Source organism: Psilocybe cubensis, chromosome 10 (genome assembly GCF_017499595.1).
Source record: "Psilocybe cubensis strain MGC-MH-2018 chromosome 10, whole genome shotgun sequence".
NCBI lineage: Eukaryota > Fungi > Basidiomycota > Agaricomycetes > Agaricales > Agrocybaceae > Psilocybe > Psilocybe cubensis.
In genome coordinates, this window is record NC_063008.1 from 339,463 (window position 1) to 362,075 (window position 22,613).

At 46.0% G+C, this 22,613-nt stretch overlaps 7 protein-coding genes across 7 annotated transcripts; 3 read left to right on the forward strand and 4 right to left on the reverse strand.

Moving 5' to 3' along the window:
• Positions 1 to 2,321: 2,321 nt before the first annotated feature.
• Positions 2,322 to 4,685, forward strand: JR316_0010438 (uncharacterized protein; the record flags this gene model as incomplete). The annotated part of the gene is made up of 4 exons (XM_047896106.1): positions 2,322 to 2,354; positions 2,412 to 2,564; positions 2,624 to 4,022; positions 4,072 to 4,685. The coding sequence occupies 4 exons, from the start codon at positions 2,322 to 2,324 to the stop codon at positions 4,683 to 4,685; spliced, it is 2,199 nt and encodes a 732-aa protein (XP_047744151.1).
• Positions 4,686 to 5,090: 405 nt separating this feature from the next.
• Positions 5,091 to 5,543, forward strand: JR316_0010439 (uncharacterized protein; the record flags this gene model as incomplete). The annotated part of the gene is made up of 2 exons (XM_047896107.1): positions 5,091 to 5,372; positions 5,439 to 5,543. The coding sequence occupies 2 exons, from the start codon at positions 5,091 to 5,093 to the stop codon at positions 5,541 to 5,543; spliced, it is 387 nt and encodes a 128-aa protein (XP_047744152.1).
• Positions 5,544 to 14,543: 9,000 nt separating this feature from the next.
• Positions 14,544 to 16,166, reverse strand: JR316_0010440 (uncharacterized protein; the record flags this gene model as incomplete). Its single annotated transcript, XM_047896108.1, has 5 exons — positions 14,544 to 15,245; positions 15,322 to 15,527; positions 15,590 to 15,632; positions 15,687 to 15,963; positions 16,015 to 16,166. The coding sequence occupies 5 exons, from the start codon at positions 16,164 to 16,166 to the stop codon at positions 14,544 to 14,546; spliced, it is 1,380 nt and encodes a 459-aa protein (XP_047744153.1).
• Positions 16,167 to 16,722: 556 nt separating this feature from the next.
• JR316_0010441 (uncharacterized protein) lies at positions 16,723 to 17,685 on the reverse strand (the record flags this gene model as incomplete). The annotated part of the gene is made up of 5 exons (XM_047896109.1): positions 16,723 to 16,806; positions 16,860 to 17,077; positions 17,143 to 17,182; positions 17,241 to 17,493; positions 17,552 to 17,685. 5 exons carry the CDS (start codon positions 17,683 to 17,685, stop codon positions 16,723 to 16,725), a joined length of 729 nt encoding a protein of 242 aa, XP_047744154.1.
• A 464-nt stretch (positions 17,686 to 18,149) lies between these two features.
• On the reverse strand, positions 18,150 to 20,034 carry JR316_0010442 (uncharacterized protein; the record flags this gene model as incomplete). The annotated part of the gene is made up of 7 exons (XM_047896110.1): positions 18,150 to 18,533; positions 18,590 to 18,813; positions 18,871 to 18,928; positions 18,988 to 19,240; positions 19,297 to 19,444; positions 19,698 to 19,860; positions 19,951 to 20,034. The coding sequence occupies 7 exons, from the start codon at positions 20,032 to 20,034 to the stop codon at positions 18,150 to 18,152; spliced, it is 1,314 nt and encodes a 437-aa protein (XP_047744155.1).
• A 137-nt stretch (positions 20,035 to 20,171) lies between these two features.
• Positions 20,172 to 21,131, forward strand: JR316_0010443 (uncharacterized protein; the record flags this gene model as incomplete). Its single annotated transcript, XM_047896111.1, has 4 exons — positions 20,172 to 20,284; positions 20,340 to 20,595; positions 20,649 to 20,930; positions 21,021 to 21,131. The coding sequence occupies 4 exons, from the start codon at positions 20,172 to 20,174 to the stop codon at positions 21,129 to 21,131; spliced, it is 762 nt and encodes a 253-aa protein (XP_047744156.1).
• A 616-nt stretch (positions 21,132 to 21,747) lies between these two features.
• Positions 21,748 to 22,466, reverse strand: JR316_0010444 (OV-16 antigen; the record flags this gene model as incomplete). The annotated part of the gene is made up of 3 exons (XM_047896112.1): positions 21,748 to 21,923; positions 21,977 to 22,106; positions 22,161 to 22,466. 3 exons carry the CDS (start codon positions 22,464 to 22,466, stop codon positions 21,748 to 21,750), a joined length of 612 nt encoding a protein of 203 aa, XP_047744157.1.
• Between the last annotated feature and the right edge of the window lie 147 nt (positions 22,467 to 22,613).

A 22,613-nucleotide genomic window follows, 5' to 3' on the forward strand; every position in this document is an offset into this window, starting at 1 on the left:
CTGGTGCGTCAAATCTACTGCGGTGGCTGTCACTTGAACGCGTCCTTAAAAGGTACCTAGGCTGTGCGGATACACGACTGTCGGAAAAAAATGACATGGGTATTAACTTTGGTGAACCAAAGATATGAACAAGCTTTGAATATTTCAAAAGACTTACCGAAAGAACTAGACGACTCTGTCAATAGAGGTATACCAATATACTGGCTCTACCGTGTTTGTATGAGCATTAATGATAATACTAGTAAGCACTGAGTACTACTAGTAGCCATAATTTCGCACAGAAAATTCTAAACAGTACATGATCGTTCAGGCGCAGACTCGTTGTTTCCAACCGGAACTATTTCATTCGTCCGTCGTACTCACATGGATTTGGCGAGTGAGTGTTGGGATGTTCTGCGGGTCTTGTTGGTCTTGTTATCGCTGACTTAGCCAGCTGCGCGCGCGTTCATTCGGTCACCTGATCGTGTGCCAAGATTACATAATATAATGTTGATCCCTGGCCACGAAAAGTTGCATTTCGTCCTGAGTCCATCGTCGGGCGTATGAAATCAAGTCCAATGGGTCGAAAAGTGGGCCTATTTATGAAAACTGTTATGTGATGGTGCTGACTTATCTTCCAAGGATCCTGAAACAGTTTTTAATTCCTGACAGTCTGAAGAGACTAGGTAGTACGCTTTTTACACCCTCAGGCTCGACATCACAGCATACCCTCTATGTCCACACGTATCTCACCAACCAGAAGCTCGATCATGTGGGAAACACTTGATCACTACCCACCTTTTCAACGATCTAAAGCAATTTTCGCACTGCATGGACCGAACACCTATATAGATAGTCCTCCTTGACGTCCCCGCTCGATCCGTCACGATGCCGGATCAACGAGTATGAGATTTTCAAACCACTTGTCGACGATTTGGAATGTGTTTGTTGAGTGTCCTTTTGGAGATCTTGAATCGGACATTGGGTAGTCAACCGACCCAAAATGGATCGTGGCGTGGTGGACAAAGGGCTGTGCGTCATTGGCCAGGACAAGAAAAAGCTAACGGTTGTTAACAAGGCAAAAATAAGAACATCGTTTACTTTGTGCGTTCCAACGCCTCCAACACTAGAGGAAGTGATGAGTGATGGTCAGTTTCAGATCCCTTCGACAACTATACTGTGTTTTTACTTAACATACTACAAGTGCATTGGCTATCCCTGCTGACTCTGATACCACGCCCAGTTCTCTTTCGCATACATTATAATACCTATTCCACCACGCAAAATCGGGCAGGCGTCTGCAAGTCGAGGTAAATACACTGGGTATCCTGAACGGTAGCAAGCCAGCGCGGATACCATACCTAAATGCGGACATGTAAGCTGATGAAATTCGCGCAACACTATTTGTTTGATCACGTTTTGTTAGCAGCATTGAATGGTTGCATCTATTTCCTCCTGTGCTTACAGCAAGCAATTACAGAGACAAAATTAACAAATGTTGGGACCTCAGCCTTCTTGTTATCAAATATTTCACGCAGACAAAGTTGAGGACACAGCTTCCTGCCAGAAGGGAACACCGCCTTCATTCCTATCTATACAATGCATCGCGACCCTTGTAACCTCTCATCTTCTCCAACACCGTTGGATACCCGAATATCGAAAGGCAGCATCGTAAGCCGAGGGTCTTTAATGGTAACCCTGCGGAGTACATTCACAACACGAACACCTTTATTCAATTTTCCATTCGACCTGCAAACTGTGCTGGCAAAAGCCTGGCCTACATGGAATTTGACCCGCTTTGTAGATCGAAAATTTGCAGACGGCTATTATCCTGAGTGCTGGATAGATGATATAGGTGATTTCTTTATTGCCGTGAAAGGTCCACTCGAGTTTTAGTGATTGCTACGCCTCATAAGTGAAGATTAGGCAGCAGCGTCAGTATGATTAGCAAACCAGAAGATGTACAACTATCCTCAATCCTGCCACAGCTTTGTTAAAACGTGGTCAACTATTATAGTAATGCGCCGTACACATTGTCGTTTTGCTTTGCTGTGATTGTTGTATTGCTATTAATAGATCTATCCGTATACAGAGAGTCATCGTAGAATGATTACGAACACCATGCGAAGGCATAATTACTTGCGCGCCGCCGTCTCGGTTACTTCGGGTGGTATCGAAGAACAGCATCGATAACGTTCGAACCCAAGCTCCTTATTGTTGAACAGATAGTGTGGGATTTTGGTACGTCGGAATATGATAAATAAACGTAGACCTGAGTGATTCTCATTAGTACATTGAGCAGCTCTCTCCTACTAAAAGTATCTGAGTACTGTACCTTGGTCATGACATCCACGGTATCGGAAGAAAGCTCTAAGGTACGTTTCCCCGGAAAGATTTTCCTCTGTTTCCTTTACGTTTGACGCCATTTACAGGCCGACCCGCCATGGATATGCGGAGATCCGCTCAAATATCCTCTCCCAAAGCCCGATAGTGACCCATGGGCGAGAGTACTTGAGCCTATGCTAGAGAAAGAAAACGAGATGTGCGAATCGTGGAGAGATGAAATCAATAATATTTTAATTTTTGTAAGCAATCAATGGTCGAACCTAATTTTTTGGCTGCGTTCGTTCTGATTCTCTGAAAGGCGGGCCTTTTTTCTGCGATTGTCAGTGCCTTTGTTGTGGAGTCGTACAAGGGATTACAGCCAGATTCCAGTGTGGAAATAATCTCGTTACTCGGTCAAATTGCATCAATCCTCCGAGAGAGTACCAACCTTACAGCCGATAGCATCTTGAATGGGACAAGTACAATTCAATTGCAACAGGACGATCCACAAACACCCCCGCCGGTGATGTCCCGTATCAACATACTTTGGTTCATTAGTCTAATTCTAAGCATCACCACTGTTCTCGTCGGGACTGTTTCTCTTCAATGGATTAGGGAATATCGACTATACCCCCGTCATATCACATCGCGCGACAAGCTTGCATTGCTAAACATGCGAATTGAAAGTTTCATTGGGTGGGGTGTACCTACACTCATTTCGCTATTGCCCGTCATCCTTCAGGCTTCCGTTGTCTTGTTTTTGGTTGGATTGATCGATTTTATAACCATTGTTGCCCCATCCCAGGTCTCAATTCCTGTCATTGCAGTCATCGCCCTTCCATTGACGTTCATTACGGTCACCACCTTACTTCCATCTTGTTATTGGATACCATCTTCACTCATACTCCGCATATCCAAAACCTCTGTCCCATCGCAATGTCCCTACAAGTCTCCTCAATCATCCCTATTTATTCATCTGGTTAGAGCGATACTGGTTCTTCTATCCAGGGCCTTTGACATTATCACCCACTTCTTCTATCTCTTGACTAGGCGTGCTGATACCATTTTACGACCAGTTTCCTGGCGGGGAAAAATATCGAATCTGGTCGATCGCATGCTGCCCTCAAACGATCGGATATTTCTGCATTATCGACAACGATTCCACGAGCAAATTTACAGACAAAAGTGGAGACTTTACGATACTCAGTCAACTCCAAATCAGCAATGGTGTGAAAAGGAGCAGGTATCCTTTTCTTGCGACGACCCTAACACATCACCCCCTCTTTATGACTGCATTATGGGTCTCAGGAAACTGCTTAGGGAAGGCGATAATCTCGATCCGGAGCTTGCGTCGTCTAGCTACTACTGCGTCCAAGATTTATTCAAATACGACCGTAGTGGCTCCTTTGGACCAAAGTTGTGGCATCAATATCTTCAAGGCTTGACATTGGATGACCATTCCCACACTTCTCTTGCCAGTCATAACGATGTTCAGCAATTGATACCTTCGAGGATTTTACAGGAAGAAACCTTAATGACGGCGTTGACGGTGCTCCCTCGCACACCAGAGAACGTTCTTGCACTCTATGAACACCACATCCGTCTCTTCAACTTTTATTTGACATTACCTGCAAGATCAGTCACAAAGAGACAAAGATTAGAGTCCACACTATCTCTTCTATCAAGAGAGCGTATTGAGGATCCCAAAGCTCGCTCTGGTGCGCCATTTATTTGAATACAGATTATGAATATTTACCTCTTCTTCAGACGTCTCCAGACAGTACACCATGCTTCTAGAAAAGCTCTTCGAAACCTATGCTTATCAAACAACCCCATACGTATTCCGTTATCAGAATACTATTCAACTTCTGGATGTCGCTTTTCGAGCACAAGATGACGCGGATAGGAACCGTACCCTTCAATTGATTTATTCTCATGTGGTTGAAATTGGAAAATTCTCGTCCAGTCCCATTGGTCCTCAATATTTGCTCTACTTCCTCATGGCTTCTTACGTTGGTCTGGTGGTTGGTGCTGGTCATCATTTCACAGCCTTTGGAAGGCAGATGGAAGAATCTCTGATTTTACAACTGGTGGACATCGGGAACTCGATACGCTTCGATCAATTGACACAAAGCGCGGATCCTAGTCAATGGGGCTATGGGTATAAAATATTCGTGGAACAGGCGGAACTTCAAAGATTGGCGCGATACACAAACCATACGCGTCAAGCAAATATGCATTGGCGCTCACACACGCCGTCAGTCACGCAGATGTGGGTGCCAGAGATCCCGAAACCTGAAGGTTTCCAGAATACTTGCAGAGTTGGATGTGACGACACGTCTTCAATAACTGTTGCTTTTGAGGTAGGACAAAAACCATAGAACATGTTAATTGTCCGATTCGAAAACGGGAAAGTTGAAATTCCCTAGAGCTCCTATCTGTCTGGGTTTTAACATTTCGGCATATACCGAGAAAAAGTTTTGATTCGCTTGAAAAATACTCCAATTCCTCTTCGAATAGTGTTTTTCTTTGGTTCTGGATCAGATACATGACTATGGTGCCTCAATCTCGACTGGAGACAACGCAATGCCAACAATGTTGGAAGTCTCGCGCAGACAGAGTTACCCTTTTCCGGTGTTCAGGTTGTCAGATCGCATTATATTGTGTACGTCTGTCTCAATAATCCTGCATGCTTGAATATACAACATCATGTACAGAGCAGAGAATGTCAGAAGACCGCCTGGCCGATGCACAAGTCAACATGCAGACTTAATTCTTCCCGGCATATGACCAATGAAGGTCTATCTCGCGAGTTGAAGAAGCTACGCTCTTTTTGCACGAAACATCGACCAGCGTTTACTGAGTATGGACTCAGAGCTCTTCAACTTTCCAAAGATCCAACTCGTTGTACTCGCGATTTCCTTCTCATATCGGTGTTTCCTGTTCCAGATGAAACACGGTCGGAGAAAGCATTCAAGGCAACTGGGGCTGAGATCATGCCATTTGATACATTTGGCGAAGAGCATGGAGACGAGCTTCGGAGTCAGTTGAAGACGTATGAGCAAGAAGTAAAGAAATTCGGAGGTATCAGCTGCATATTGGTCGTTGTGTGTGATATGGTTTCGTTTGTCCAGAACATCTGTCCTGTGGGGTTCAACAGTGACATCTATCAAATGGAAATTGGCCAGCCGTGGAGGGAACCCCTACTGGAGAAGCTGAACAGTGGAATTGTCCAATAATTTTTCAAAAAATTTTACGCCTAGTGGTACCAACATGAACTTTTGCATGCAAATATTTATTTATATATTGTACAGAGTCACATAATGTAGCGAAATCAGCGAGAAGAAAAATGAATAATGCCCATGATCTGTGATAAATGTGGAATAGAGAATATGAAAATGTAGGGGATGAAAACGAACGAAATATTTGTGAACTAGGATGGGATCCGATGAGCAAGAAAACGGCAAAGAGAAATGTACAATCTAATATAGAATGACGAAACGAAATCGAAACTAAGGCAAATGATAGGATAGGTTCAACAAAGTCCAAATAAAAAATAAAGATCACCAGGCATCATCACCCGACGCTCGACCGGGTTCACTCTCAGGCCCTGAAGGCACACCTAGATCGAGAGACTCCATGTCACCCAGCAGAATTTCGTGCTCCGGTCTTAAAAACAAGCTCCCTGGGCTTCCGGTGACCATGGAAAAGTTGGCTATAGTGGGAGATATGCTCGTCGTAGACGTGATAGACTTGTTATTCACGTGTCCAGGCCCAGAATAGGACGACGACTGAGATGTTGCAAGGGCATTAGTTCCGCTTCCCCGTGGGCGTGGTATTGCCCGAGGGGTGGCCATGGATCTTTGCATTTGCTGGGAGTTCGCGGGCGCAAAAGCATATTGCGACTGGTCAACAATGCTCCTACTGTCCATGCTATAGTTCGTATCGTCGTGCAAAAGCATGGTCATATTAGAAGGTGGTATTGGGAAGATTGAAGAGGTATCACTTCGCCGCCTTTTGATAGAAGGCGTCGAAGTTGGGGGTAAAAAGTCGCCAGCTGTATCGTCCGCATTAGGTTCGAACTCAGGGGTTGCGCATTCAGGTTGGTTATCAATGCTGTGATGAATGATGACAGTATTGTTATAAGCATCCTCTTGGTCGTCTTCTGGTTCTTGCTCTTCGTCTTGACGGATGAAGCTGGGCGTAGAATCCATTGCGAGAGGGCTGCTGTTGCCGGTTTTTGGAATGGGGGTCCTGAACCCGCTGGTTGTGCCAATGCTGCTTCCACTCCAGCTCGGAGAAAGACCAGGCACTTTGATAGCCCTGAGGGCCGCCAATTCTCTCCGCAGCGCAGCACACTCCCTCTCAACAGAATCGAACGCATGGCGGAGGTCATTATTTTGCTGTACAAGGACCGAGGCATGCTCAAGACGATCCCGAAGTTGTGAATTCTCTTCCCGAAGTAGGCGCACCGTCCGTTGACTGTCGGATAGAGCATTCAACAAGGCCGCCATTTCCGTTCCATGCTTCTCCTTCAAGTCTCGAACTTCCTCACGCTCCCTCTCCCTCTCCCGATCCAACCTGTCCCTATCACGCCCGAGGTACCCAAACGACTCTGCAAGACTAGTTGGCGCCGTCGACACCGACTTGGGTGTATCCCGGTCTCTGCTGGAGCTTGATACAGTGAACGTTGGACTCTCCATGAGCCCTTGATGGTTATATGGTGATGATCCGCCACCATAACTGCTTCCTCCAAAGGACTCGCTGCCTCTACGTCCTGAAGTAACACCACCGACTTCAGAGTACGCCATGCGGGATTGAGCACGGCTGTGGCCAGGGTTGTAATTGTATTCGGATGCGCTTCGAGCGCCATTGTACCTGGCGCTACTAGAGAGGGGTGAGGGTGAGGGTGCAACACTTACGCTGTTGCTTCGAGTTCTGTCGCGTAAGCGACCGAAACTGCTTTCTCCTCCAGACTTCTCCTTCTCCTTGCTGCGGTCGCGTTCGAAGTCGAGGAGTCCTGCAGCCTTGAAAGCCTTTGCCGTTCTCGGTCCCAACCACTCCATCTTCGGACCCGCCCCGCTCCCACTGCTCGCTGGTCTCTCGTATCTGCTTTCAACCCCATCATCATCGCGAAACATCTTCGGGCTTGTATGAGCGGACGCGCTACTTCCAGGCCGAGATATCCATGAACCATAAGCACTGTTATCCGTCATCATCGTATTGACATATCGCCCTTCATTCAACTGTTCTTGAACGCTCATGCTACGCTTCCTTGCACGCGGAGGGACCCCAGTGACGCGAGGAATGGACAGTGCAGTATCTCCTGAGCTACCCGTGACTCTCAGAGAGGGTGTCCGTTCTCTTTCCCTTTCTCTCTCCCTTTCGCGTTCTCGCAAACGTTGTACAGAGCTAGGTAGATGTGTCGAGTCGCCCTTTACCCGCGAACCGGCAACTTCAAACGGACGATCTTCGGTTTCTCTTGATGGTGATATCTCAGCTTCTGTCATCCTCCGTTCAGGGTGTTCAGGGGACGCGGACCTGCGCGAAATGTGAGGTCGTGTCCTGCCTTCAAGCGAAGTTCGGCGCCTGTCTAATGAAGGACGTCCAAGCCCGATTTCTCGTCCTAACGAAGGACCAGGAAGCGGACGTCGAGAGTCCAGCGACCCACGGCTCGGCGGTGTCACCACCTGTTGTAATGGCGATGACGAATCACCAGTACTGGATGGACTGTCCTTGGAGCGGCCGCTGCCACCACTTCCGAGCATGACTTGTCTAAGCGTTCGCGTCGCTAGACGGGAGGTAACGGGAGTTTCCTTTCCTTGTGGCGTTTTATCTTCTGTACTGCGATTTCGATTGCCAAAAAGATTTGTTGCTCGCAATGAAGGTTGGCTAAACATGCTGGGTGAGCGAGGTGGCGGCAGTGTTCGGCGAGGAGCAGGTGTTGAAGTAGGAGCGGAGCTTAAGGAGGGAGAGGGGGATGCAGGTGGTGTATCATGTGCAGTGATGGTAGGTTTGGGTACATTGGTGTTTATTTTTTCGGGGGTCACTTTCGGCGTTGTGCTGGTTGCATTTTTCCCTGACGGCGTAGCGGGAGAAAGTGAAGGAAACCATGGAGAGGTGGGGGAGGGGGAAGGCGATGAACGTAGTTTGGGCAACAAGGAAGCCGACTGCTGAGCTCTGGAATGGCGAGAACCCGGCGATGGAGGAAAGGTAGGTGTAGTTGGCGATAAAGATGGTCTTCGACGGTGGTCAGGGGTGTGGCTCAGTGATTTTGATGAGGAATTCTTGGATGCGGAATATGGGCTCAAAAGGGCCAAGAGATCAGCATCGACTGTATCAGGGTTGAATGTCTGATTTGCTGCCTCAGGGTGTTCATCAGCATCGATAACAACCACGGCTTTGTCTGCCTTCAGCCATTCCTGTCCAGAACGTGATGACGAAGCACTCTTCCTCAAGGCATCGCGAACTTGATTTTCCACGTCCGTCGCAGATAAGTTTAGGGCAGACGTATCAAATTCGACCGAGTCAGAGTGTTGAAGATGCCGCTGGCCTGCCCTAACAGACAGAGAACCGTGGTTACTGTGTGGATGTAGGAAGTGTCGGCTGGGCGAAGACGGCCTTGATTGAGCAATTTTCGACACCCCTGAACTGTCCGCCTCCATGATGGTTGAGAGTTCAGCTGTCAAAGGGGGTCCAGGAGAAGGAGTCCGCAAAGTGAACGCTGATATTACATATATATCAGAGTTAGTTGATGAAATGGTCGAAGATTGCGTACGACGCACCTGAACGCAGTGTTCCGTCTCCGTTTGAAAGGACATTTTCCTCACGAAATGCCGGTTCACGAGGAAGTGGCTTTTCGAGACGCGACAGTGAAGCCGACCTCCGAATGGCCCCTTCATCCGCAACAGGTCCATTCGCCCTATCAATAGCAATAACAGTGGCTCCAACATCATTTGAAAGCGACGATTTTCGTTCTCGGGTCATAGACCTCCTAACCGAACCAAAGTTCGCGAAAGGGCTCTTAGAGTTATTGGGTGATGCAGTGGCATGTTTGTTCGGTCCAAAAGGTAGTAGAGAGCGTAGGGTGCGGAAAGCAGGAATGCCTGAACCTGCAGGGCTGGTTGGTGTAGTGTTGTTTGTGGGTGTGCCCGGAGAATAGCCAATGCCTTGTGGGGGTGTCAAGCCCGAGTTCAAAGACCCGTTGCTGGACGATGCTCGCCGAGAATAGTTTCCTGGCGCGAATACCCCCTTTTTCGACTGTGTCGGTAGTGGGGTATTTGGTGAAAGTTGGGCTGTCGCCATCGCCTTCTCTGTCCTTGTCTCCACTGATTGGAGAACGGCCAGATTAAAATTTTGAGTATAGTCTACGATCTTGTAGGTTATGAGGTAGACATCATCGCAATGAGTATGTAGAGAACGTCGAGTACGTCGCAGATGGTGGACGTTCGGATACAAACCACAATATTTTCCCGCGGCGAAGATTTGTGGCCCTAGAATAGGGTTACAATGGCACAACCATATCACAACAACTTGAACGACCATACTTCTTACTCCAGAACCCCGAGGTATTTGGCTTAAGACTTGGTTACTTAGCAAGTGGGAACCTATCCTGATCAATTTGGTGAATTTCTGGGATTGGTCGCGATTTTATCGACTTCCGAACTGTTTGTACATTTCTTTTTTGGCAGAACAAAGGCAAGGTTACTACTAGTCCTCATCCATTCCCCAGGCTCGAATTTTGCTAGATTGTTTCAAGTGAATTACTCACTGCGATCTAAATTTAAGCTACAAGTCGGGCATACTCTTTATCATCGACTTCCAAATATTATACGCGACCCAAGGCAACGTTACCCCAAGAATAACCCACATAGGCACTATGAGGAACACAACGGGCTCCTTCCAACTATTCTTGAACGGCGTAACGATACCAGCTAAAATGCTGACCACGGCGAAAGTCAGCATAAAAATGACACCCGACATATACAAAGCGACATGAAAAAGAATTTGTAGGTCTGGGCTACCCTTAGTGAGCATGTTTTTTTACAAGATGCGTACTAAATGACTGACATGATTTTATGGTTTTCCAATTGAAATGCATCCATCGAGTTGACTGTAGCGTGTCGTCTACTATTGACGGGAGTATTGGACGCACAAGCCTCAGAATAAAGCTCCGAACAACACGTAAAATCTTCCGCAGAACGACTGACATCATGACACTGTTCGCCGCAGGGGTCAAGAGTGGGAATAGAACAAAGACCCCAAGAGCTATTGCGGCAAAGAAGCATTCTTGTAGCCAGATCTTGAAGCTTGCGGCCTGCCATGCCTCGAAGTACGCTTCCATCGTCAAATGGCTTCTGTCCTCTGGTAGAGATCCGAACTTCCATTGGGGATCGAACGTGAACTGATAGAGAATGTACGTCCACAGCGCAACCCAGGCCGATGCAAGCGCTATACCTACACTATACAATATGCCTCGATTGACTGTATATCGATATAAATGGCTTCGTCCATATTAGAAAATAGTTCAGTGCGTACCTGAATGTAGAATTTCTGACTGGTCTCTATTAAAAAATCCCGGGAAAATATTTGATGAGTTATACTCATAAAGCCCCAAGATGTATAGCCTGTTGTGAGAGAGATTAACAATTGATACAGCATTAAAATTCCAACAAAATATCATGCTTACACTGTAGTCACTGGCACGGCTATAGTCCAGTCTGTCCATGTCGCCGCAGTCGATTGGTTTGCGTATCCTAGCATAGCCTTCGACAGTCCAAACGCAGTAACCGCACTGCAAACAAGGATACGATAGGGAGTAACATCAGGGTTTGACGAGCGCATATAAGCGTTTAATTCTCCAGGCGCCTCATCGGAGACATATTCAGGGCGATTTATTGAGAATAAAGCAAAGAATTTCCAGACGAAATCCATGCAGTCTGGCTTGAATAGCCACGTCAAGTAAGATGGTACATCCTCTCGCGAGTCATAAGCACTGAGAACAAAGAAACTAGCTTGGTATATACTATCAGTCACGGATTAAAGTGCTAGTCGTAATCAACAATATCATTACATTACCGAGAGAAGAGTCCCAGCGACCCATTCCAATGTGGTGGAGACTATAGCACCTCCGTTCTGTGTCGCAATCGCCTTCGCGGTTCCAAATCCAACTGTAGTGACAAGTACCGCGAGCCTATACGGTGTTAGCTTAGGGTGCCAGGGTTTTGGAGACTGGAGCGAAGTTGATTGGAGATAAGTTGGAGGTTGGTCTGTGGAGTGGACGGCATATCCGATTTCGCTCATGCAGGTCTTGATGTCTGTAATTCGAAATTGGAGCAAGGTAAATAAATGCTTTCCAGATCCTGGAGGTGTTGGACACAGAGACACTGAACAAGGGTGTCGGAAGAAACGCATTGTGTAGCTCACCGTCAACAGCGGGGATCAATGGCAAGTAAAAATAGCAAGCGTCATGATAATCGGGAATTAGTAAATGCTTGAAAAGCTAATGGCAGTTCAATAAAATGCTAAAGAGAAATAAATAACACCCTCTGAACTTGTAGATACTCGGAGCATCTGAGCAACGAGATATAATGCGGTATGATGGATGCTCCCTCTCTGATGCATTTGCGTGTGGTGGCCCCAACAAATGATACATATATAATAGAGAAATCCAAAACGTGCCAACTCGCTACAGCTAGAGCAGATGCTACATTATCACACATCGACAGCTGTACCCAAAACATTCAAATCGGCATCCAGGACAATCACATCCAGCCTCGCTTGGTGGTGTCTGCCGTGAAGGGGTAGATTGCGTGATTGGAATAGTGGCAGTAGCGGCTGGTTGACTCGTTGCATTCTTCTCCACGTTTGCTGGCACGACGTTTACCTTCGCCGGATTATAATCGATTGAAAGGGCCCTAGTTACCGACCTAGACTCCAGCCAGTCCTTAGGGACAAAAGTGAGGGCATACGAAAACGCTTCCGCATTTGCGTCTCTCACATAATTCATCTGCAAGCGTAAGCAATCGATGTGCTTGCGCAAGAAAGAGGTATTACCTTGTTTACATAGTCCTCGTAAGCGTCCCGGAGCTCGAGCCATGTCGGCATAGTAGTGGGGATTTTTTCCCTGGCATTGAGATAGGTGATCTCGCCGAGTTTCTCATCTTGATGATTCTGCACCATGCCGGTTTTGGTCCACCAGCGCTTAAACATGTTGATACACTCTTCCAGGTTATGCAGAACGGTGTCAAAGTTGTTTTCCAACCCTTTATGTATGTCGTTTAGTTAGCAAATTGTTTCATTTGAGTCAGAGAGATAGCAGATATGCTGACCATTTAGCCTGTCGACACCTTTGTTTGCCTTGATAGCCTTTGAACGGAACAGATAGTCTCACATTCAGTTGATCCCACAGCGTGTCGAAGCAGGAAAAACTTACATCTTTGATCCCTCTTTGCACGTTTCGAAATTCCCGAGCTGTTTCTTCTGCCTCCTTCGCTCCCGTGGATGCACAGCTCTTCATCTGCTCGAGGTATTTAGCGATGTCGTCCTCGCTTGCCAGGTGGATTTTTTCGACTAAACCAATCCCTTCCTGGGCAACAGCATGCCCCGTCTGAGCAGCGTCGATTCCGGTATCGTATGCCTTGACAAAATTTCCGACTTGCTTCCCAATTATGACGGTCGAGGGTGACCTAGATAGTCTAAGCCTTTTTCTCCGCTGGCAGTCCCCTTCATCAAAGCTTACTGTCTGTCTGGATCAGAGGAGGCAATTGCCAGTCGCCAATCATTAACAAAGACAAAAAACGAGTTCGTCGAGTTTTTGAGGGATATTAGCTGCTGCTTGTACTCGCTGCTATCATGGGTCTGAATTCGCGAATCGCCCATGATGTCTATGCTTGTTCGAGATAAAACGAAGCGGTGAGTGGATTGTGGAGTGAGTACGGATACAAAGCAACAATTTGCTTCTATATGCAACTCCTCGCAGCTTTCGATAAACATACACGCTGGTCCCTCGGACGGTGCGTTCTCCGCGTTTGAATGAAGGGAAGATGTCAAAGTTTCAATCCACGTTGCAAAAACGCAATGCTTACGGCGTTTCGAGAATGATCGATCCATTGCAAAATTTGCCACCCTCTACACGATATGAATTTAATTTTGAGATGGCATATTGTGAAGGATACCACCGGCAGCCTCGAGGTATCCTAGATGCACAACAAATCAAAACGTAATGGGGCGGCAGACGAACAAACCCTCCGACGGTGCCAAATCTAGGCTAGCAGGTAAGTCACAAGAACATCGAAATGTTGGTCAAAATGTTGGTCACCACCTGTATTTCTCTACCCCTGGGAGTATGTTGGAAACGAAGTCAAAGTGAGGAAGTTTTCTAGGCCGTTGACTTAAACACAAGTTGCCGTATCGTAGAAACCCAATAGAAACAGGCAAGAAAGAAACAGGCTTAACGTGCTGTCCATGGGCCATGCCGGGCATGGCATTCTACATTGCATCGGCGTTTCAAATTATCGAACTCCGTATCACTTTTTGACAGTGTTTGTTGAACCGTGTCTGTGACAAACATGACATGCTCTTTCTTCATAACCACTCTGTGGCTGGTCTGTGGCGCAATTTGTGCCAATGGAGCACGTCTTTCTGTCTTGTATGGCATCCCAAACGCCAATAAGTTCTATAATCTTAGTATCTTATCCGACTCACATGCAGTTTTACTAATTTGTCGATATTCCAGCTCGACACGCGACGGTATTGAGATGTTTGTTGGGTCATGTATTGAAAAATTCCGTCAATGCAACAACGATAGGAACTTTTGCACGTATATTTCTCAGCGGTATTAACTTGAGCATAAATTGAAACGTTTCGTTTCAAAATTATTCTAGTTTTTAACTGATTTATCACTGTTTAGAGGTTGTTTGACTCGTCATTTTCTTACAGGTGCAGTAATAATTGTCAAAGCTCGATGATACTCAGTTGTTGTACAGAGATATATTTGCGCGATTATGAAGAGAGGCTAATAAAGACCTTTGTGCACACTGCGTATCTCCCAGAAAGCGATTTTTTCAAGGCTCAATGTCATTGTCATATTACAACAAACGCATTATTCGAGGCAAGGTCATTCTACTTTATTTCCGTCGCCATTTGCATTTACGTGTATCTATTCATCTTTTACAAGTAATATAGGCATGATGGCAGTCTCAACATTTGCTTGAATCCATACCGATAATGCCCACCGTTCACATAATTATACAACATTTGCATCCCTCCTCTTTGGGTCTCTTCGGCTCCTCAATTCGATTTTCCTCTTCCTTTACTCTCTGCTCTTTGGATCTCTTTGCCTCTTCAAATTCCTTTGCCGCCTGTACTCTTTGTTCCTCGAGTTTCTTCGCCTCCAGGATTCTCCTTGCTTCCTCCGCTCTTTGCTCCTCAAGTCTTCGTGTTTTTTCAAACATCATTTCCTCTTCAATTCTCTGTTGTTCTGCCTTCTCGTCTCTCCTGGTCTCCTCGATTCTCCTGGTCTCCTCGATTCTCCTGGCTTCCTCGATTCTCCTGGTCTCCTCGATTCTCCTGGCCTCCTCGATTCTCCTGGCCTCCTCGATTCTCCTGGCCTCCTCGATTCTGTTCTCCTCCTCGACTCTCCTTGCCTCCTCAACTCTGCTCTCCTTCTCGATTCTGCACACCTCTTCAATCCTCCTGGCCTCCTCGATTTTTGCCTCCTCAATTCTCGCCTCCTCGATTCTCCTTGCTTCCTCTTCTATTCTCTCAGCCTCTATTACCCTCGCCTCCTCTATCCTCATCTCCTCGATTCTCCTTGCCTCCCTCTCAACTCTCTCGTCCTCTTCTCTTCTTATTTCATTGTACTCAGTCAGTTCAATTCTGGCAGCAATGGCCTGTGCAAATTCGAATGTCCCCTGGTTCGTATCCTCAATGTACTTCATCTACAATTAAGGATTTATAATCAGACACATACAGGGTACTGTGATACAGCGATATCTGCAGAGTCAAAATGGTCACCTTGTCCGTATACTGCAAGTATGCTAATTCGATGTCTTTCCAGGTAGTCTTGATCGCGTCAACGTTGTTATGTGAGTCGGTGCCTCTGATTTCAGTCATTTTGAGGCTTAGGTATTTGTGGATCATGCCGGCTTTGGTCCACCAACGGATGTAAATTGTCATGCATTTCTGCAAGTCTTCGAGGACAAAATCCACAGCCTCGAGAGCTACGAATCAAAATGAGCATATCAAAACTAGTCAATCCGAACAACGGTTGGTGAGTGCTAACTTTCTATCTTATTGCTTCCTTGTTTTCGAAACCCCTGGATGGCCTGGTGCAGAGGTTAAATGACTCATTTACGATATTTGTACGACACGTAACTTACTTTTTTGATCCCGTTCTGTACTTCGCGAAAATTTCTGGCCGTCTGCTCAGCTTCACTTGCTCCTTGAGAAATAAGCCTCTCCATCTGCTCCATGTAGTGCTCATAATCCTCATTTTCGGATGGGTTTACGTCCCCATTGTTGAACATTTCCAGATGTTCGGCTACGCCAACCCCGTCTCGTGCCGCTGCATGACCCGTCTCGGCTGCCTGAACTCCATTGCGATGCGCCTCAGCAAAACGCCCTATGTGACGACCAATTGGGTGCGTCGACAACGATCTAGCATTACTTCTTAATAACGGTTTGACGCCTACTAAATTGAAGGCTTACTCTGGCGTGGAGTTGGACGTCGCTGTTGATGACCTCCAAGTGTCCAAAGATTTCAGAAATTTATTCATCGACTTCTCGATAGCCGTCAGCTGTGCTTGGTGGGCATCTTGCGTCGCCACTAAGTCGGCATTCTGAGTACTGACAAGTTCCATTGAAAACTATTGGTTGTTAGTGATGGCAGTGTGTTGTTGGGGGAGTGTGGTTTGATTGAACAACATACATAGCTGCTAATGATGTTTAAAGTATACCAGTTAATCATCATTGTTACCGAACCCTCATGTCCCTGCAAGCCGCCGGGTGATCTCTCTCCGCGCACGATGTCTGAAACACAATTAATATGCATGAGGACGACTAATTAAAACCTTTGGGTTTTGGCGGTTACAAACACGTTTTCAACCAACTCGCCTTGCCCAGAGCACGTCATTCAACACCAACATGTGGCAATGACCGTCTTGCTTCTGCAACACAAGTTTCACTCTCAAAATCATAAAACGTTGCAAGGGTGGGAATGCATTACTCTATACAGCATGGCCACGACCAGAGCTGGAGGTTCAAAGTCGGTTGTAGAATTCCCAAAAATTCTTTCTTGTGCAAATTGTACATTGTTGCATGCAACAAAATATTAATGCGTACATCAAATCAAGCTGATGCACACCCTCTGGCTTAACCAGAACTATGTTATTGTTTCTCTGCCCGCCGACTCAAGTTTCATCTACTTGTTGACATATTACCCGCCAGCGCTTGTTGCAATATCGTTTTGTAGTCAGGATTGAGCTCTGTCAAGTCCTTGATCTGGAGTTCTTATCAGTACTCGCTCAAGTGTGATTGTCTATTGCGAGTCATACCGCAGATGTATAGTCAACATACTGATCCTCCAGCTTCATCCACTCGGCTACCACGGACGCTTCGCGGACTTGATTATACATGGATTGCAACATCATAGTGCGCCTATGCTGGGAGCCGTTCTGCATCTCGAGGCCGTTCCACCAGGAAGCGAATTGAGAAACTTGTTCACTGAATCGCTCCAGGACCGGAATATGACTTTTGAGTGTATCTAGCTGATCTATATCTTTATTATAATGAGTTAGTGTTGTAGTTGGAGAAACGTAAAATCCACAGACACTATACCATGAGTTTCTTCGGGGTCCCTTTTAGCCTGTTCGATGAGCTGGAAAATGACGAGCTCGTCTATGTTAATTGAGCATACACTAGGAGCAAGTCCCCACCTTCATCAAAATTACTCGTACATTCCTAAACTCCTTTTGCGCATCGATTGCGTTCTTCTTTCCACGTTCGGCCCACTTAAGCATGTCCTTCCAATGCTCCTGCGTCCCTTTTTTGTCGCAAGCCTTAGACAAGCGCACAATGGTCAACACTTCTCGCGCAGTGTTAAATCCATATTGAGCTGCGATAATAGACTTGTCAATAGCTATAGCGTACGAACACGCTTGAGCTCTAATCATGGTCCCCGCCTTTGATCTACAAGTTTTATCATCGTTCAACCTTTTTACTTCTAGAAAGAGAGGAACCGACACACCCGCTCTCCTGCCCACTACACCAAGGCACTAGAAGCTCGAAAGACTCTATTGTAGAGTCAACGAGGTCATCTAGATTTAGACGTGAGCTGTCGGGGCATCGGGGAATATTAGATACACCAGAGCCAAATGGCATTTTGTTCGAGAAAGAGAACAAGGAGAAATGGCTTAATGAGCTCTGGGGAAGGAATCCTTTTACCTTTAGGCCCTATTCGGGACCTGGTGCAATCGGTTGCCTGCAGAGGTACACGCTTGAACCTCAAGGCACGTCACCCTTCACGTATGACAGTGTCCAGCACTAAGTCCCAACCCCACGACGGATGTAGTGGACCAGAAGGAAACCATGTTTTCTTCGGCGGTTATTAACAAACCAGACACGGTGGTGACCACAAGGCATACCACGCTCTATTGCCTTAAATACTGCCAAGGTAAAAATAGTAGAATCTCGTCACCAGTCTGCTTCCTACACTAGATTATAGCCTAATTTTGTGGCGCTGCGTGTAAACATGAAAAGTTTCAGAAAGCAAAACCCTGCCTACATCGCTCTCGTCAGGCATATGGAAAGATCGACATCGAATCATTCTGCTCGCAGTAGCGTCCCTAATCACTACTGTGATTTGGCTCCCCGTGCCTTCCCTCCTGAATCTTGCTCATCGTACATGATTGATGCTTCAGCCCAATAAAATGTAGGAACCGTTCCCTCTTGCCCATGGTACTTGAATGGCGTGCCAGATGCCTGTACGAAATTGCAATAGGAATGAAGAGTAAGGCAGTGGGGTCGCCTGTGTTTAAATGGGTTGATGGAAAAGGGACTTGGTCATTTGCTAGACGTCGAGATGACGGGGGTGGAATTAACTGATCTGAATGTGTTCCATCGTACCCGTCATGGAAGCCTGTAAAGTCCGAGGTTGCTTTTTGGTGCTCCTCAAGAAACTGGAAAGCATTCTTTCTGAAATCAGAGTTGGTGTCTTGAATGTGCTGTATCTATTTGAACAAGGCTTGTATGAGATAAATCGAATTGCAGGCAGAAAGATGCCTACCCTGTCGGTGTAAAACACATACTCCTGACGTAACTCTTTCCACTTGGTAAGAACATCATTATTGCGAATTTTATTGTAATTGGTAGCGACGTGAGTTTGCCGTGTGACTTGGGATTTGTGGCTCATGTAAATCGTATTCCACCAGGAAATGTACGAGGAAATACAGGCAGAGAACCTTTCGAGCAGAGATACGCCATCTTCGAATTCTTTCAATCGCGTTTCATCTGTGCGTGAATTGTATTTTGTCAGCAACATTCTGAAATACCCACTTCTTTACTGACTCGACGATGCCGTTTCATATTGGTTCAGATTTATATTCTTCTTCGCATCTTGGACAAGCTGTATTTTAGGTTGGGTCAGAAGAGCCAACCACTTCGTAATGGAAAAGAAATACATACCTGTCCCACCACGATTCGTACATTTCGGAATTCAGCCTTGGCTCTTTCTGCGTTCCCTTCTGCCTGATGGGCCAAGTCGACCATGCCCCGAAGATACTCTTGACGGTCCGCATCGTTGCTTGAGCCGAGAGACGCCGCGAATGCTATGACTTCGTCGCAGAAGGTGTATCCTTTCTGAGCTGCCGTAATGCTAAAGTCTATCGCTGTGATATAAGAAAGCGCTTGAGATTTGATCGGTTTGAAGACCTCATGACTGGTGTAATGCAATGGTAAGAAACATATATGAAATAACGAGAAATTAAGAATGACCAAGGTTGTGAAGAGCAAAACCAGGGACGTAATAGCTTGTAGATGTTTGATGTCGATTCCGCCAAATCACGAAGGCAAATATCAGTGGAAGGGGAGTCCAGACTGACTTGTATGATTTCCATAAAGTTGAACAAGCTTGTGTGAGCTACTGAGGGAAAGAGAAGAAAAAAAAGGTGTGTAGAAATACTTACTGGCGGTATAATAAATGAACCAATGACGATAAAATTGTGTCCTTTGGATCTATTCTCCGCGGAGTGCAAGGAACCTTTAATTAGTACGGGTCAGATCATATGGGCGACTCCAAGTCGTTCAGATCGATGGATGAGGACTTCCTCTGTCAAATGTCGTAACCCACAGAGCTTTCAGCCTTGTCTAACATGCGCAGTACATGTGCCACTTGCTGGACATTCCGAACGAAAACCGATGGACATCTTCGATCTCCACTCCTGTACCCTTGTGGATGGGTGTCTGCCCATTGAGGAAAATACGGGCGCTAAGTGGCTCTTGAAACTTGATTGTGACCTCTGGGACTCCAGGAGTTACTTCATTGTAAAGGCGTGTGTACTAATATATATGGGCGGTTGAAACAGCGTGCAGGCCTGCACCACACCATTAATTTCATTAATAAGCCGGTGAAGTCGGCAATTTGCGCACATGTTCCGTCTGCTTCTGGCCGACTTCGTAAGGGCTCTTTTCGTCGACGTTGAGTTGGGAGGCCTTATCAACAACTAGTACCATGCGTGATACACGTTCAATGCATCATGACGTATACACTGTGAAGAAGTTCTTTAGCGCCTTCACTTCCAGGGGTCTTTCGATACCTGCCATCCATCCTCCGATACACATACAGCAAAAGAGATATCCCGCCTCTCAAAATGTCCCTGTATGTTAAACTAGAGACGCCAGGAGCATTCGACTTTGCGGCATTTACACGCGCAACTCGCGGCACGTTAGCTTTACTTGCTTCCTTGCTCAAGTTCCAAAAATGGTACGCACTTTTCTGAATATGAATCTTGCCAGTGATCACAGAATTATGACGCCAGTGACCCTACTGTATTGGGACAGATTGAGGCCCAGGTTTCTGGATTTGTAAAAGCAATTAGACTGGGAACAAGCGCTGCCCAATGCGGATTCACCACAGCAGAAGATATCCTGATTCTCTCCGAACTTGTACAATCAACTACCCTGGAGGAGCGTCGTGAATATCTCAATGGAACTCTTGAGCTCGCAGATCAAGCCTACTCTCAAAGCAAAGAAGCTCAACAAGTATTTAGGCAAGTGAGGACCGAGATCATGTCTGTGAGTAATGACATAAATTCTCGTGTTGAAACGCAAACGATACTTTATGTTAGATTGTCGGAAAGCTCAACAGCGTGGAGACTGTTTCCAAACCCTCTAGTTCGGCGACTCGGACTTCTTTAGAAGGCCGTCTACGCGGAATTGAAGCACTGGATAGTTTTGAAAAGCACATATCAGCATTAGCAGATTGGTGGGACTGGATCAAAATTGAAACGAAGGTTCAGCGAAACGGTAGATCTGCTATCGTCGACTTCGATGACTCGTCTTTAAGAGAAAGATCCGTCATTGATCGATGGAAATTACTGCGAGTACAGTTCTTGGATTACACCAATATGGTAAGCGTCATTCCTCGATTTATCGATGAAATTTGTTTGTAGTATTCTCAACAATGATACAGGTGGGCCAATTGGAGGATTCTTATCCAGAGCTCTTTTCAAAATCCTATCAAATTTCGACTACATATCAAAGACCAGAGCAGAAAGGTTACCAGGATTCGCGACATGTATTTTTTCGACAGGATTTACGTCGCGCTCTAAATGCCATCAAACGATCTTCGAGACAAGGAATCTGTCTATGCATAATCATCTAAGCCATAGAGTTTAACAACGATTTACAACGATCTTCGCTTGCCTTCACCGACATAATTATTTGTATATAAAATGTTATCAACCTTTGGCATTACTGTCTGTATCTGTTTGTATTCTCTAGACATCAGTGTACCAGTTATTAGTATGATATTATAACAAGGTTTCTTTTGACACGTCTAAGGTCTCCAACCCAACTTGTTTTCGGTAATGGGTAGGATTGCGAAGAATCCAAGTTTGAAGTAGACAATGTTGAGGTAGATCATTGCACTTTAACACGTGCGCCATGACCGCCTACCCCAAGCCTGGTACCCTCACGGCGGGTTACCAGACACGTTTAAATTTACCTTTTTCCAGCAATCAAGAAATAAGACGATCGAGACTTGGGCGTCACGGACATCGACATTGATTGTTGTAACCAGTTGACACCAATTTATAGGCCAAACGAAGCTAACAAACTTGGTACCATTTTTTCCGAATTATGCGCTCAGTGATACATGGATTGCAATTTGGAGCGCAGGGAAGTAAAATAATTATTGCATGGTGTGAAGTCATCAACAGAATGTTTTCAAACGTGTGCATTGACCTCCGTTTCAAAGAAATTGACACCGACTAATTTGAGCTTACACTGATGTGCAAACTTCATAGCATCCCATTTCGACCGACTACCAGGTTCAGCTTTGCGTTCTATCGCATTGTCTGGAATCGAAACCCCTTCTGGTGGCTCTTTGAAAAGCAGGAATACTTGAACGAGATAGGTCAAAGCTTGCATATGGAAATACTGGATTAACTCTCACCATATCTGTGAAGGCCAGAACCTGCAGGAGGTTCAGGGGGGTAATATGGGGTGATAGTAAGTCCTGAATTCGCTATAATTTCTCCTTGGGGACTGCTGGCTGACACAGTAGGTAAACTGAGACCGGAAACCTGTAATATACAGACGTCAAACAGGAGCCTTTATTGACGCATTTCAGTACTTACTATCCAATGTCTCCATTGACCAAATTTCGGATCTTTTCTGGAAGGGGCGTCGGGGTCTGTCATGACCAGAGTATAGCGAGCCTCGTCATTGGAAACGAAGGTCGGGAGAAGTCTGATTCGAGGTTCATTGATCGTCGCATCGCGCGGGACCGTGGAACCTGGAACCTTTACTTCTGTTCCATTGGAAGGCCACACGACAGAAAAAAATATGTTTGGAGCGAAAGTGCTAGAGGCTGGGATAACATCTGGAATCACCTGCCCGGATTTGAGATGCTTGATGCAATCTGTAACTTGAGTGTCGGTCATTATGATGATGAGCAGGTAAGGGTAAACTTGAAGAAATAGATGGAATATTTGAGCATACCTTCGATGGATTCATATTACATTCCTGTCTGAAACCTTTCAGATTACAAACTTTTGTCTGAAGAATGACGAAATGTTCTTGATCCTATA